The sequence below is a fragment of the Taudactylus pleione genome, unplaced genomic scaffold (assembly GCF_031769625.1).
Source record: "Taudactylus pleione unplaced genomic scaffold, aTauple2 ptg000251l, whole genome shotgun sequence".
NCBI lineage: Eukaryota > Metazoa > Chordata > Amphibia > Anura > Myobatrachidae > Taudactylus > Taudactylus pleione.
Genome location: NW_028284653.1, coordinates 9,436,951 through 9,454,749, shown reverse-complemented (window position 1 = coordinate 9,454,749; position 17,799 = coordinate 9,436,951). Strand labels below are relative to the sequence as shown.

At 43.4% G+C, this 17,799-nt stretch overlaps 1 protein-coding gene across 1 annotated transcript in view; it reads right to left on the bottom strand.

The window, feature by feature from the left end:
• RELN (reelin) overlaps positions 1-17,596 on the bottom strand; it is a 640,798-nt gene extending 623,202 nt beyond the window's left edge. Inside the window, exon 1 of the mRNA XM_088480241.1 lies at positions 17,359-17,596. Coding sequence (XP_088336367.1) covers positions 17,359-17,596 — 238 coding nt within the window. The remainder of the gene's footprint in view (positions 1-17,358) is intronic.
• Between the last annotated feature and the right edge of the window lie 203 nt (positions 17,597-17,799).

Here is a 17,799-nt window from a genome sequence, read left to right as displayed (position 1 = left end):
CATAGCGACGGCTTGGCCGTCGCTATCCGGCTCTTGCGCATGCGCACAATGGAGCTGGGTCCGTCATGCGCATGCGCACTGGGCCAACATCGACCCGCTTGCGAGCGCTCAGCGCTCGCGAGTGGGTCTGAATTAGGCCCTCTATGCGAGTTCTAAACTTAATTACCTCCAGAGAATTTTATGTGTTAATGATTAGGCCCCTTTAACTGCAAAATGTCACAATCACTGAAGAAATCAGAGGGTTGTTTAAAAAAAAGAAATAAGGCAGAGCTTATACACTTATACAAATTAAATATTTTATTTTAGTGCTATGTATTACATACTTGCTTTCCCCCTGGGACCTGCGGGAGGCTCACAATTTTTCGGTAACCCCCCGCACTCCCGGATGTGTAGGCACTTCTTCTGCACTCAGCCCACTTCCAAGTGAAGTAGAGAGAATATTCCCGGGGATCTGCGGGTCCGTGTGTTTGCAGCGGATTCTATGATAATGATAATCGCGCCATTTAGCCCTGCCCCTAGTTAAATATGTTAATTCCCACGAGTGTTGGGGCTTAATGATGCAACCCTTCCAGCCCCACCCCCAACACCGCCCACCTGCTTCTCCTCCCTGGGCTTCTCCCGGAAAAGGAATCTCAGATGTCAGTATGATATATTAAACAAACATGCAACATTCCTCTCTGGTGAAGTATAGTGCAAAGTTAAATGAGGTCTCCATAAGGATTTCCTCACACTTCGCCTGTCTCCCACCCCCCGCCGCAACCTGTAACAACAGACACACACAACCAAACCTTGCTCAGAATTGTAGTCGCCTCCCCGCTGCTGCGCAAAATCCGCCCCCTCGCCGCTGTGTGTAACAACGGCCCGCTCCCTCTCCCTCACCGCCAGTGTCCCCCACACCTGCGTGGTAGCCACTGCCACTGTGTGTAACCATCACCCCCCTTCCCCGCCGGTATGCGTAACCAGCAGCATTTGAAGATTATTGGGGGCTGTACACCATCTCGGGATGTCGTTCAGTAACACCATCAAGTGACTTTTCGGAACTTGATGAATGGCTCTGACACTTCATTTATACAAAAGTAGGTGAAAATGTTAAGGGGCCTATTCATCATCTCGCTGTCCCCATACACTAGTACGGGGACAGTATTCATCAAGCTCCGAAAATATTATATTTTTGGAGCTTCACTGCGGGAGCATTTGCCACCTTCATATGGCGTATGCTCCTGCATCGCAACCCGCTCCTCGGGGCTCTTGTGCGCATGCGTGACCTGTAGGATGCACTGCTCTGAAAAGTAACAGTGAAGCCGCTCGCGGGGGCAGCTGATATCACGTCACGCCGGAGCAATGATTAATTGCTCCAGCGAGTTAGGATGTTAATTATCGGGGTCCGTTTGGATGATGAATAGATCCCTGAGAAGTGAATCACTGACATAAGTTTCCACACTTATATAGATTGTATGAATGATTATTATCACACTACAGTCCCTTGCTGTTAATTCAACTGTAATGGTCAAATGTCTTGTCATCAACATTGTCATTATTATAAAGGGCACAAGAAGGAGATTCCACAGCCCTCATTACTTGTAGTAAATGATTCTCTTTAAAAAAAATAATTAGTACAATAATTTCCTATTAACAGCTGTTACGTGCTCACAAGGTGCACAGAAAAAGTGAACCAGCTGTCCAGCTGTTGGTAGGAAATTACTTTCATGATGTCCCTTGTTTTTCAGGGTGATCAAATAAAGATATTTGTACTGTTGGTGGTAAATGTCATAGATCTAGAAACACCTGAACTAAAAGGAAAAGGACATTATTCCCTTGAGGCCACACAAACTCTCATCGATCCATGCACTCATTATCTTCCATCTAGACTACTGTAATTCGTCCTCTCCTCTCTGGCCTCCCAGTCACTAACATTCTGCCAGTTCATCTACGCGTAACACTGTTATTCATCTCATACAGTGGGGTCAATCCAATTCCATGCAATGTACTCGCGGGTGTGAGTTATTACGACAATTCTCATAAAAGTGCTTGCAGCCCCATAGGGCTCCGAAATAAATTATACAAATTCGGGCTCAAAGTGGGCCGTGAGGTGTGCGAGATGCTGTGCGTTGCAGACGTGGAATTGGATTGACCCCGGTGTTGGCTTCCCTTGAACGGTGCTGTGGACACTTTGTGTCTAATAAATAATTGATAATAAAAATATTTTTTAATAGCGTAGCTGCACTTAGCCAGACATAAGAAACACTTTTGAATCATAGTGTAGTACGACACTGGGACTTCTACAAAACTCTTGTCCCAATTTATCATGATTTTACACTGTTAGTCTGCAGTTGCAGACTCTGATGAGCCCCCTGGTGATCACCAAGAACGATTGCAATGCGGAATGGACTTAACTGCAGAGAGCTCACAGGTCACGGTCCCACAGACTAGCTCAGAATGAGATTGGTGAGTATAAATTGCAAACTAGTAATAGATGTTACCGTCTAGTAATAGAGGGTAAACTGGTATAGGAGATGCACTTTAGAGCAGAGAGAGAATTAATATACAGATGATGCTGTAGGACTGCTGGGGCATTGTGAGAGATTTTGCACAGGAAATGCTGCAGGTCTTCTTGTAGAGTGAGGGTTAAAGCACAGGTGTAACTTCATGACTGCAGGAGCAGCTGAGGAGAGGAGGAGGATGAGGTCCTGCAGGACGAAGGAGTGGCTGTTGAGGAGGGAGACTCGCTCCCATATGCCCCTGCTGATGGAGATTAGGGAGAGCAACCCGGACGATTATCGCAACTACCTGGGTATGGATGACGCCACCTTCCAGGAGTTGCTGCGTCTGGTGACTCCCTATATCCAGAGCAGGACACCAGCATGAGGAGGGCCATTCCGGCTGAGGAGAGGCTCATTGCGACGCTGAGGTACCTGGCTACAGGGAGGTTGTTTGTGAAGTTTGGGACCCTCATTTCCCCCCAGGCGTTGGGAGGCATCATCCCAGACACCTGTGATGGCATTGTGAAAGTGCTGAAGTTCCACTACTTCAAGGTGAGTAAAAATACAAAAATTTTTTTTTTGCTATAAAATTTTTTTTTTTTTTTTTTTTGCACATTTTTTAAATGTAACAACCAACATGGCTGTATTTAACTTTGTAAATCTTGAAACTTATAAGCATAACTAACCTGAGTGTTTTTTAGTGGTTTACAAAATCAACATGATTTGTATATTATAAAAACTGGTCTATCAACCAGTTTTTTGTCGCCCAATAGATAGCCGGCTGCATGGTATATGGTGTGTCAGAAAACGGATTGAACAGGGCAAGAAGCACATGGCGCAAGTGCAGATTGAGGCCTCAGCAAAAAACAATCTGTCATTGCGCCATGCGCTTAGTCACCCTATCCAAACCGCATCATCCGCACCGCATACCATGAAGCAGGTATTGGGAGAGAAAAAACTGGCTGATACTGTAATATTAATGGTAAGTTTAAAAATGAACAAATTGGGGAGACTCATCATCCTCGGGCAACATGGCTCGGTATAGAACCTCAGAAGAGGAGGATGTGGAGGGGTAGGGTGTATCAGGAGTAATGTAAGTGGCAGGAGGAGTGGGGTGGGATGGGTTTGGCCCCATTCATCCTGTGGCCTGGTAGGTTGGGGCATACCTGCCGACATTCTGGCTGCTCCTTCCGGGAGGGAGCAGCCAGATCGGCAGGACGGGGTGGGTGTGGCCGAGACAAGGGAGAGTGGCCGGTCGGGTGATGTCACTTGTGGGCGTGACAGGGGCGGAGTCACGCGATCGCGGCAGTTTGGCCCCGCCCCGCTACACAATGCCGATAAAATAGGCATTGCGCAGCAGGGGGCGGAGCCAAAATGACGTGAATCGCGTCACCGCCCCCCCCCCGCTGCGGGGGTTACAGGGGTTATAGCGGGGGGGATAGGAGGGGTGAGCGGCAGCCGGGAGAATTGCCTGCTTTCCCAGGAGGTCGGGAGTGGCACCCAATTTTCGGGAGGCTCCCGACCAAATCGGGAGGGTAGGCAAGTATGGGTTGGGGGTGGGTATGAATGGGATGCCGTATACCCATGGGCCGTATGGACAGGAGTAGAGGCTCTTTGGTCACCCTTGATGTGCTTGCCAGCTGTTTAATTTTACCCTGCATAATCACATCGTATTTGATCTGTTCTGCATGGAGTTGCTGTTCTTCCTCCTTGACTCTGACACTGCTCACAACATGGGATCCCAGGCTGTCATACTGATCGGGTGGTTTAGCGAGGGCTTGTTTAACCTGCTGCGAGAGTGGATCAGGGTGGGCTGGTTTCTGTGTGGCGGTCTTCGTGCACGTCGTGGAGGCTCAGGCACTTCTGCTCCACTTTCAGGAGGCTGCGATAACTATGGGCTATTACTCTGCTCCAAATCAGGCGTAACAGACTGTATGAGGAGAGTGAAAATATTAATGTTAATATACTGTAAATTATAATTTTTATTTTTGCTTTATTCTAGTTTCCAACAACGGTGGAGGACTGGAAGACCATTGGTGATGATTTTGAAAGCCGATGGAATTAGGAGCCATTGATGGGAAACACATACGCATTACCCCGCCTGCCCACAGGGCTTTCACAGTATTGTGCTGATGGCGGTAGTAAATGTGAACTATGAATTTATTTATGTTGATGTGGGGAAAAATGTCCGTGCTTCCGATGGTGGATCCTTCAAGCAAACAGAATTTTATGACAGACTCTCCACCAAACGCCTAAAATTGCTATCAACAGCAGTGATGAAGCACGGCCTGAACTATGTGTTTGTGGCAGACAAGGCATTTGCTCTACATGAGCATTTATTGAAGTCGTATAGACAAAGGGGACTGACCAAAGAGAAACGCATTTTCAATTATCGGCTATCCAGGACCCGATGCCTAGTTGAAATTGCGTTTAGAATTATGTGCAGTCGGTTCCGGATATTCCATACGGCTATAAACCTTTGTGTGGACAAAATAGATTCAGTGGTCTTGGCCTGTTGTGTTCTGCACAATTTCATGCGGAAAAGAAGTTCGATACAACAGCAGATAATGGGGATGAACATCGACAACCAGGAGCAACCACACGATGGTGTCCAAATGCCCTCTATCACCACACCCACAGTGAGGGAGACACTAGCAAGTGCGCGGGCAAAACAGGTCAGGGAGCAATACCTGGCCTACTTTAATGGAGTGGGGACAGTAACATTATTATTATTATCATTTATTTATATGGCGCCATAAATGTCCCACAGCGCCTTACAAAGTACATTAACAAGTTGTAGACAAGCGACTTACAGAACAATACACTACAGGACCCGGACATGGATAATATATATTGCTACATTAGCGACCATAACACCCAGATAAGCAACAGAGCATAAGCAACCAAGTGTTAGGTGCCCTAGTGGTGAGTAAGAAGTAGATGAAACTAAAGTAGGGAGAAGCACAAGAGGGTAGAGGACCCTGCTCGTCAGAGCTTACATTCTTTAAGAGAGGGGAAGACAAACAGGGGTGACACAGATAGGGTAGATGGGGAGGAGGGAGCAAGTAGCAGGGAGTTAGAATGATAGCTGGAAGGCTTTGATAAAGTAGATGAAGTACCATGGCAGGAGGATAGTGGGCCTGATTCAGAGTTGGGAGTAGAGAGAGAAATAACACTTAACTGTGTACCTGGGCAAACCATGTTGCAATGCAAGGGGTGTAAATACATTTTTTTTTTTTTTTGCATGTAGTGTAAATACTGGCTACTTTTGTATGTAGCCTACAAATACTGTACAGCTTTATTATTACACTGCACTTTAGATGTCAGTTTGGACACCTCCCTCTCAAATCTAAATCTCTCTGTACATTTTAAATCTGCCCCACCTACAGTGCAGCATGGTTTCACCAAGATGATCAATTGAGAGAGATATATATCTCTCTCTATTCCCAACTCTGAATCAGGCCCAGTATCTGCTAATGACCTTTACAAAGACATTAATTACGTACAAGATCCATAGAGGATGGTGGCTCACTCCCAGGGTTCTCAAAAGACTCCTCCTCGGGAACCGTGGGCCTGATTCAGACCCGCTCGCAAGCGCTATGCGCTCGCAAGCAGGTCAATGGTGGCCCAGTGTGCACACGCGGCGTGCGCAAGCCCCAGAGTGATTGATGTTGATTGACAGCTGCCCCGTTTGGAAGGCGGGGCAGGGGGTTGGCTGAGCAAACTGAGGCGTTCCTGCAGGAACGCCTCCGTTTAAAGGCGGCCCTACTGACATCACTAGTGATGTCAGTAGGTGGACTTCCTGCTCTAATAGTGCAGGAAGTCCACTGGGGCTTGCGGCAACGAGACCCTACCACAAGGGTCTCGTCGCAAACCCGATGGTCGGGATGGTCTTGACCATCGCGACTATCATCATGGCCGCTCGCATAAGTTGTGGGTGGTAACCCACAGCTATGCGAGCGGCCAAGAGGCCGCAACAAAAACAAAAAACACACGCCCTGATTCAGAGCAACTGCTCGCTTTTTGCGAGCGGCTCTGAATCAGGCCCCGTGTCCGCTAATAAACTTCTAGAGGTTCGCTGGGTCTCTACTTCATGGAGAAACTCCAGAAGATGATAGTACCATAGGGTGCTATTGTAGAGGTCATCTACCCTCGCTCCAGATGCCCGTGACTTGCTTTCCTTCCTCCTCTCCTTCACATAAACGGTCCTCAGGTTCTGGATCTGCTGTTTCACCCACTTGGGGGTTGCCTCATCATGGTATCTGAGGCTGAAGGTCACCATGTCGTCTATTGCAGCTTCCTTTTTGTGTTTGTTACTGTAGTCCCTTGTTTTCACGTGCCAAAGGCACTCATGGGACATATACAGCTCCAGGAACCCTGTAATGAGCTGGTGCTCCCTTACGCTTGTCATTTCTGCAGAAATTTAAAAAAAAACTGCTTTAATATATATGTTTGCTATTGGAATATTCAAAAATGTTATGGTTTAACACAGTTTGTTTTTAAATGTTTATCACATTTCGTTTTTTTAATGTTGATACAGTTGAGTTAATTTTAAATTTAAGATGTTTTTAATAAAAATACAAAAACAAATTCAGAAAGTTATCTGAGTACATTAATCTGCACCAATGAGGGACCATATATCTAAACATGGGGAATAAGCATTGGTGGCACAGTGGTCTAAACAATGATGTGCCAGGGGAATAAGCACTGGTGGCACAGTGGTCTAAACAATGATGTGCCAGGGGAATAAGCATCGGTGGCACAGTGGTCTAAACAATGATGTGCCAGGGGAATAAGCACTGGTGGCACAGTGGTCTAAACAATGATGTGCCAGGGGAATAAGCATCGGTGGCACAGTGGTCTAAACAATGATGTGCCAGGGGAATAAGCATTGGTGGCACAGAGGTGTAAACAATGATGTGCCAGGGGAATAAGCATTGGTGGCACAGTGGTCTAAACAATGATGTGCCAGGGGAATAAGCACTGGTGGCACAGTAGTCTAAACAATGATGTGCCAGGGGAATAAGCACTGGTGGCACAGTGGTCTAAACAATGATGTGCCCGGGGAATAAGCATTGGTGCACAGTGGTATAAACAATGGTGTGCCAGGGGAATAAGCATTGGTGGCATAGTGGTAACAGGGTGTAGAATGAGGTTGTATAGTACATATACTCACTTGCTACTGCTCACAGACGATGTACACGATGCTGCTGTCTCTTCTCCGTTGCGTCGTTTCTCACAAAATGGAGATGGGGACTGGCCAGGGATTTTGCAATACCTCGTACATCGGATCGTAAATCAAGCAAAACAGCATACGATGTGTGTCACATAATACACATTAGGTCGTAATCTTACTGTTTTCCTATAAAATCTACAATGCAGATTTATGACGGCAGGGACGCGCATCGTCATCGTACAAATGCAGCCCACGATGTACACGATTGGTCGTTACGATTGATCTAAATCGGCCATATTGTGCAAAAAATCGCATTGTGTATGAGCCGCTTAAGACATCCCAGGAACGCCTCCTTGTAATTAACTAATACACCTGTGTGGTCACCTGGTCAGCTAGACCAATGGTTATTGACCACCTCCTATTTAAACCAGTTCCTGTGTGCAACACATTGCCTGAACAATGTGTTCCTACCCCGGATAATTCAAGGCTCCAGACTTACTCCTGTATCCTGTGTTTGTGTCCTCTATGACTTCATCTGCTACTTTGAGGGTTTGCCCTATTTACCATCTACGCTGAGTTTTGTTCACCTGTCGGCATCGCAGCTTGAACGCTGCATACAGATCTGTCTTCCATCTGCAACTGTGTTCCATTACCCCAGTGCTGCAGCATCCACACTGCATACAGACCTGTGTTCCATCTGCCGCTGTGTTCCATTACCTGTCAGCGCTGCAGCATCCACGCTGCATATGGACCTGCACTTCCACTTCATCTCAGCCAGGAAGTATATTACTTTCATCATCAGTGCTAAGCCGGCGAGTTCAGCCGCAGCCTCATTCCATCATACCGCTGGGACAGTGCATGCAAGTTACTTATGCTGGTATACTCTATGCTCAGCGGTTCTCCATGTTATCAGGTAATACCAGCGTAGCCAACATTCTGGCTGCCCCTTCCGGGAGAGAGCAGCCAGATCTGCATTACAGGGGGCGTGGCTGGCAAAGGGGGTGTGGCTGGACAGTTTTGTGAGTGGAGCAGGGGCATGGCCACACGTTCACATAATTTTGGCCCTGCCCCCGGTACACAATGCCGAGATTACCGGCAGCATGAAACGCGTCATTGGCCTCCCCAGCTGCGGGGGTTTCACATAACCACGGAGGCGGCCCGTGATCCCTGCCTTTCCGGGGGGGCCGGGATCAGCACCCGATTTTCGGGAGGCTCTCGGCCGAAACGGGAGGGTAGGCAAGGAAGGGTTATACTATTGTGCTGACTTGTATTGGCTTCCCTGCACTGTGTGCTATTGTCTTGGGCTGGTACAGAGAAGGGTGCAGTGTCTGAGTTCCTCACTAGTTCCAGTTCCAGGTCTTGCGTCAGAGCTCTATCAGAGTTAAAGCTTCCGCAAGTTGTACTCTGACTACATAAGACTCTGATTCCTGGCTTGAGTTATGAGTTATTATCTACCAGTACTATACTATTCTGAATTTCGGGGGTCACCCTTGTCGCTGGAGTATATTCCTGGTCTTACTGGCCTTCACAGGTCATTAAACGAGGGGTTACCCAGTGAACTTGGTCTGTTCACCCCGGTTCAAGTCCAGTATCCATGCATATCACATGTCTGTGGTTCCTACACTGTCACTAGTGTACCTAAACTCTTATTCATACCCACGAGCCAGAGTTTCATCAAGCCAACTCGTTTCCTATGCACGTCAGTCAGACCTAAGAGTTACGAGCCGGATCTATAAAATAACCAGACCGTGACAATGTGCACTCAAGATGTTGCAAGTCTGCTGGAGCAGTGTGAGACTCTGCACAGGAGAATCTGCTGCAGCCCAGACACTAGTTTCCAGGAGGAGACACAAATGTAAGAAGCGCTGGAAAGCCAGATATCAAATAATGCACAAAAGATTCAGAGAGTCTCCCAGGAGGATACCAGAAGGAGACGCAGGAACACTGGAGCTCAAAGATATGCAGGAGCTGGAAGCCATAGATCCGCTGACCATGGAGTTTAGATCAGTGGGTCTCAAACTCAGTTAATAGGTAAATAGGTTACGTTTTCCAGGTCACCCAACAGGTGCACAGGTGTACTCATTACTAACTGACAGATTTTAAAAGATCCATAGGTGGAGATAATTATCTCACTTATGATTCTGGTAGGAGGCCTGGAAAACATGCACTGTTTGGGGTCCGGAGTACCGAGTTTGAGAACCTGTGGGTTAGATGAAGTCCAGGCAAAAAGGGAGTGTGCAGGAGCCATTTAAATAGGCCACAACTAAGGTGCCTAGCCAAATTATGCTTCCTAAATGGTCTCTTTTATAGTTTCTGGCAAGATCAGAATTGATTGCATCCTGAATTTTAGGGTTGTATGTAATAGGGTTCAATCTAAAAAGCTAAAAACCCCTTATCGGTGATAAAAGGCTTTCTTGCAGTTTCTGGCTGTTCATGTAGAGGGATACCGCAGGAAAATCTAAGATTTCCTCTGCGGTCTAACAAATTTTGTCAAATTAGCTTCCCTATACACAAGTATGAGGAAAGCGACCAGCCGACAATTCAATATACTGTGGTAAGCTCAACAGTTATAGATGAAATTATAAAACCATCTCAGGATGGCATTACTCGTTACATGAACTATCCCGGCATATGTTTTTATATAAATACAAACCGCTAAAATAAGGTATATTAAAGGTATAAAGATATATTAATACTACAGTCCACGTTTTTAATTAGACTCCTATATATTAAAGATAAGACCATGCAGACACAACAGCTTTGGCATAGTTTAAGTATCTCTGCAATTTACTAAAGGCTGACTATGATCTAGCACAATTTACCAAGCTCAAAAAAAACTTTCAAGAGTCTGGACATGTAATTGAAGGCCGTCTTCAGATGGCGTTAACTGCCCTGTCCATATGGGGAAAACATCAGCAGATAGACATCCTAAATCACTCCCCGACAACCTGCACGCACATCTTGTTCTGTCAAACACGTTTTTCTTATGCTCATGTTGGATGGTCTCGCATGTGCAGTGTCCTAATCAGTAACGTGATAGTGGTTGGGAGAATACTCAGGTGGGTATATACAGGCACTAAATGAGTTGTTTTTACTAGCAGCTACTAAAAATTGGGATAGTCACTCCCTCAAATACATATAGGAGCACACAAGAATATATAAGTAGCGCTGATGTTTTTCAGTTGCATAATTGCAATACCACAGTTTGTTTATGTAATTTATGCAATTGAAAAACATCAGCGCTACTTATATATTCTTGTGTGCTCCTATAAGTAACGTAATAGTGATGGCTATCACTTTACTGAAATGGTTCCCAAGTCGGGTGCCTCAGTTACTTGCAAGGGACCCTCGGGTTGGAGGTCCAGAACCAAGTCAAAATATATATGGACTGTGTGATAGGAAAAACCAGTGTTGGTGGCCGCCAATCATAAAATCTGTGAACAACCAGAGCACAACCCTGTCCACCACCACAATAACAGGTAAACACAATTGACTTAATTGAATAATTTTTGCCAAATTTCTCAATAAGAAACTATTGACCTAGGGGTGTCATTGAAAAAATGTTGATATTCTTGGGCACCGTGATTCAAGAAAGTTTGGGAACCGCATCTCTACTGTCAAATTCTTTGATAAGACAGGCTCCATTCAGAGCCACTGTCACAGCAAGGGTTATATATAATTTTCCCCATTCTAATCATTCTTTATCACCGCGATATGCCACCAATGTTAAATGTACCCCTAATTATCTATTCAGCACTACACGTTTTAGGGATAATGTTACAACAAATAACATAAAATAATGATGGTCCTACAGAAACAATCTTACAATGTAATATGTAGGAAACAAGCATACAAATTAGGGATGGTACAGGCAGAGCCGTAACTAGACCTATTGGTGCCCTGTGCCAGAAAGAGCATTGGCGCCCCCCCTATTTTTTAAATAGGGTGATAACACACCCGAAAAAGGGCCATGGTCCCATAGGGAAGGGCCAGGGAAGAGATAGGGGAGGCCAGGGGATGCTGGAGATAAAATAAGAGGAAGCTACTAGTGAGAATGATAATAAACAGGAAAATTGACAGGCCTGAACAGCACCCCTTGCCCTGCGGTGCCCTACAGGTCACACTACCCTAGTTACGGCCCTGGGTACAGGTGGGCGCACGCGTAGAAGGCAGAGTTGTAGCACTGCTGCTGGGTCAGTGTTTCATCCTGTGGTGTATTACATCACGACAACACATTGGGAAAACATATTCTACAACAAAAACAAGTATGTTATATTGGTAACTATCGCACCCGGAATCTAATGGCAAAACCATCACCATTAGATTGGAAACATTGCTAGGTAAGAAAATCATTTGAGCTTTACTTTTTGCTCACACAGCTCTCACATCTCAGAATCCTCTCCCAGTTACAAATAATAAATGTATGTACATTTTAATCAAGCACATGTTGAAAATATAATACAGTGTCATGCTTGTGTCATTAAAATGGCAACACAACATGCACCTCTATGGGATGACAAAGTTAGATTTGATTAATATATAATATAATAGAAAAAGTAAGACCCAGTAGGCCTCTTATATGGCTATTAGGTTAAAGCTGAGAATAAGCAGCTCAGCTGAAAGTGGAATATCCCCATATTACAATAAATGGTCTGTTCTTTTCCTAGAGTGGTCCTCTTATCCGTAAGGGCACACTCTATGTCCCTTTAATAATGCATTAAAGAAAATCCTATCTAAGATTTAACTAGATGTTACAAATGACCAGGTGTGTGTTCTGAATGTCGATATCCCCTGGCCAACGAAAATATGAAATTTAGCAAGTTTTTGTAGCTGTGTGGAAGCAACTACATAACGTTTATAAGTAATTAAGCGTAACTTCTATTTGCTCAGTTACCCAGTGTATCAAAATACAATACCATGCAAATAATAAACAGCCTAATTTAAACTAAATCTCAAAGCTATATCTGCAGTAAGGAATTTACAATTTCTACATCTTCAAAATGTCTATGTGCTTATTGTAAGGAATTAACTTGGTAAGCAGGTGACCTGCTCATTTTCAGATGTTAAAATATGGGCTGCTCTTTTGAACTACATTTACATGTAACCTTTGACCTCAGCCTTATTTTCTGAAAGTGATAATGATCACCAGTGTTGGCAAAGCCAAAAGCAATACTACAAGAAGGCTTTTCAGTTTTCCATCTGGTTGGTTAGCCTCTGAAGCAGGTGTTAAGTTTACTCAGTGTAAAACAATGTAATGAACCCTTCCCACACACCCAAATTGCACTGATCACGTAAATTAGAAACACTGCCAGATATCCTAGCTTCTGACGATATGTGAAAAGGGTTAGTAATGCTGCCTGATAGATAACAAGACACAATGCCTGAAGCTTCGGTCTGTGTAGAAATTAATCAAACCAGAAAATAATGATGAAGACCATAGTGATCTCGCATTATTGCAGGTTTGTGGTCGTTATTTAGACAGTTGAAGCTGAAATTGATTATGTGTTCATAAATATTTTTTCAACATATGTTATATGCATTATTTATATATGCATTTATATATATTTCTAAAGAAAATTCAGAGAAATTTCAGGAGCACGCCAATTTTCAGGAGCACGCCATGTATTTCAAAACGTACCACTGCCAAGTTTAATTATAATATATATATATATATATATAAATATATATATATTCAGATTAATACTGATATATTAACAGTAGTATTTTATAAACATCTTTTTTCGTAGACAATGCACTCTCAAAGTTGAACTATACTTTATGATAAAAGTGATCAACACACGGTTATAGGTTTACACATAGTTAAACATTAAAAAGCTTAATTTAAAAATAAATATAATTGAAAATTATGTATTATTTTGCTACTCTGTTCATCTATAGCCAATTGCTATCTGTGGAGACTTTCCATTACTGGCCAAACCTTTGCATGGACATCAGAAAAACAAGGAACAGAGGGCCTGATTCAGCTTGGATCGCAGTTGCTAGTACCCACGCAATTGGCCGATTGTTGCATTCTGCGCTTGCATATGCATCGCAGTGCGCGAACTGGGGGGGGTGGTAACAGGGGGGTGCTTGGTGAAACGCAGGCGTGCCAGTGCATTTGAATGGGAATCGGTATGTAATGCCGCCGGCCGCATGGCCAGCAGTTCGAATCCTGGCAGCATGAGACCAACAGAGGCAGCCCGACAGCGCAGGAAATCCCGATCATCCCCAGGTAAGTACTAACTACCCTACCCCCCTAGCCTTAACTCTCCCTTAGGGATGCTTAACCTTAACCTCCCCCCAAGTGCCTAACCCTAATCCCACCTCTAAGTGCCTAAACCTAACCCCCCCCTTCCCTGCTGCCTAACCCTAAGTCCCCCCCGGGAGCCCTAAACCTAACCCTCCCCCCCAGCGGCTGTCAGCTCGCGGCAACCGGCATCCCTTTGATCGGGATGCCGGGTGCTGGTCTACTGGCGCCGGTAAAATGAGCGGCGTCTACATCTAGATGCTGGTCATTTCACCCTCGTCGGGATATGACAGTCGGGAAGCCAGCTGTCGGTATAATGTCAGCCGGCTTCCCGATTGCATCCCGTTTGAATGCCGTTGCAGGGGCGTGCATAAATTATTCACTGCAATGCCATACGCAGCCTGAGGTGTGCGATGAAGTTAGCAATTTCAGAGTAAGGTCTGACCTTTTGCAAGTGTGTGTGAGAGTGCGATGGTACTCGATTGTACCGATGGTTTTGCAGTCTTGCTAAACATTACGGATGTGTGTAAGGTAAAGTTAGCGTCTGTATGTTATGCTGCGATGACATAGTGATCGCAATGGATTAGTATACAATCGCAGTTGAACTGCGTGCGTAATCGCTATTGTAATCGCAGTTGCGATCGGTACTGAATCAGGCCCAGAGAGAGGAACCTGCAGGTTGTGTAAAATATAAAACCCACCCAATACTAAAGAGGTGTAGCATCATTAATAAATGTAAAAGTATTATATATTCGCTTAGAAAATGTATTCTGTTTAAATATAAATCACATTTAGTTTTACACAAGACTAAATTGTACTTTACATTTTTTTAACTATCTGAATAAATAGTTTCAATAGATACTGCATATTCTTACAAATAACACTGGATAATGCCTTTTTTTTTCTTGCAGACATATAGTAGGTGTAGTGTGTTGGTTTGTAACAAAAATGTTCCATAATGAGTGAAAGCAACAAGGCCTCCATCTAAACTGTAAATAAACAAATCTGCCTATAATGTAGATCTATTTTGCATCAACTTTTCAATTAAGCAACTTGCAGCAATAAAAGTACATTTTACTGACAGAAAAGGTGTGCGATTTACCATTTGGCAGTTTGTGTTGTTAACAACTAGCTACTGTAACTATCAAATGGTTGTCTATTATCTACCAAGTTCATGCTATAAATTGGATGATTTGAACAGCACACATATATCATGTTTCCTTATTTAAAAAAGGGAATGAAGAAACAGAAATTGAAAAATAGATAAGATTCACGACAGGTGAAATAAATATACTATGTGTGTGCATGTATATATATATATATATATATATATATATATATATATATATTCATAGTGATGCATGAGTACATGATTAGGAGGTTTAAATATTTTCGGTTTCATTGATTTACGGTTCAAACTTCATCTGTCAATTTTCAAGTATATAGTATGCATGTTTATTATTTAAAGACAATACATTCAATAAGTATGTATAATATGTTTAAAGATGTCATGTATCAACTTTACTTACAGATGAATTTGCATGTGCTGAAACTGTACTGTAAAGCAATATGCACTCATGGTATAAAAATAAATTAGTCCCACAGTTCTAATAACAATAGCACAGAATAATATATTAAATGTCTGTTTGGGGAGATTACTGTAAACTACTTGGAACAACATGTACAGCTGTGATATGGATTTTGCTCCTCTTCCAAACAAAGACACTGCAGTTTTGTAGACAAAGAAAATCAAAAATCTCACTATATCTTCCATGGTTACTAGAGGTCAGCTGGTCCCAAAGGCCTAATGGCAAACTGAGCATTCTAGCAAATTAAGAAGGTGAAGAAGCCCATTAATCTAGAAGTACTATATATTTTTTTCAATATTAAACACACAAGGGTTGCAATGACACTATATTATAAAGAACGACTATTTCTTAAGTGGACTGTGATTCAATGGTGTCACCTCATACATATACCAAATATGAAAACTTAAAATTTAACCTAATGTGACTTACTAGTATGGTAGCAGTAGTAGTAGTAATAGTAATATTAGTTCTGACAGTGATAAGCTATCACTGTATCAGCTATACATTCAGGACTTGGGCCAAATGTGAGTGATACCAAGCATAAAAATTATTTGTTACAACATTTGTTAATCATTGGTGAATATGATAATCCTGTATTATACAGAACAAGGGGTCCTTTAAATGTATTTGGACAGCTCAAGGAAAAATGTGTATGGTACTTACCCAATGACGTTTTTATAAATTTGTATCACGCACTGTGGGTGTCTAAAATGTGGGGTACACATCAGGGAAAAGAACAAACCACATCATGTTGCAGTGAGCATGTTCTGGTGACAAATTGTATGAAGTCAAATATATGTATATTCCTTTCTTTATCCTCTCACATTTTATTATGTTCTATCTAAATGCAACCACAAAATATTAAATCTACCTAATTAACTTTAATTGAGATTTTTTGAAAATGTAATTCCATGATAAGTGTCACTGGCAGCTGATAACATCACAATGGAAACGTGTATAACTGTCACACAGATGCTGCATATTTGCATAACACTCATCAGTGTAGTTTTGTACTTTTGGTTATCATACATTGAGTAAGTGATAATAAGTATTAATAGCTACTTACAAATTGACTACCTGTGGTCAGTTTAGATCACACATTACTTTGCACTACATACATTATACTTCAATACAAACTGCCATTCCATTGCATCCCATTTTGAAGCAATAACAGTGATGAATAAATTACATAATCAGTGTCAAGAACACAATGTAACAAGATGTCAGTGTATAGTTGTAATGCTTGAAGCTAAAATTGTTCAGGACTAATTAAGGTCGTATAAGAAGACATGTCTCAAGTGAACAATTCAATGGTCTTTAGGAGAAAAAAAAAAAAAGAAAAGAAAATTTCCAATTGGATATGCTGAGTGTCAAAGAGCCCAGGTGTATGAACAGCAACTTCCAAGTAGCACCAACTTATGGCGTGTTACCTAGCACGGTAAGGGGAGATAACCTGCTGATATTGCCAGCCTTTTTTACTGTATAACATGTGGGTACAATCCATCACAACACTAAAGAAAAAAGATCATTACAGATCGTTATAATGACCATTCATGCAAAATGATCATGTAAATGTAACGGTGTCTGTGGGTTTGATATTTCGTTTATTTCACAGTATAAATAGACTTTTCTATACAGCCTGCTGTACCCTCTGTTACAGGGTTCTTTGACTGGGCACATTACCCCTATCATGTAATCAACCCTAGCACCTGGCGACCAGCATGACCCCTTGTACTTTGCGATGACATGGCCATCCGCTGGATTACGCGTATTAGTACATAGCCCATTTGTCACCGATACATCTGCTAATCTCAGATACAGTAGCTTGTGTTACCGTGCAGCTCCTCTGCTGGTTGCGCCACTTACCGTGGTACTCCTGCCCAGGTATGTAGTAGCTGGGGTTCCCGGCAAGGTGCAGTGAGATCAGCACTTCTCCCTGATCGCCATCTCCTTCCAACGCGCCGTGGTGGGTACACAGAAAAAAGAAAGGTGAGAACCTGGGGTAATACCCGACTGCTCCCCGTACTGCGGCCACATACAGGATCCCCAGAAGCAACAGCACCGCCCATCGCCTGCTACTAACGCTGGGGCTCATATCATCCATTGCTGGGGTCCCCCAAAAGCTCTTGTACTTATTCTGTATTCTGCATAGGTGGAGACGAGAAAAGTGGGCTCAGCAAAAAGTTTGGATGAATAAAAGTAAATAAACTTTAGCTTCTTAAGAATTGTTTTTTTTAAAGGAGAAATATGAAGCAGTAGTGACAGGTGTCCCGTGTACCGTTTGTGCCCCCCGGAGTCAATAACCAG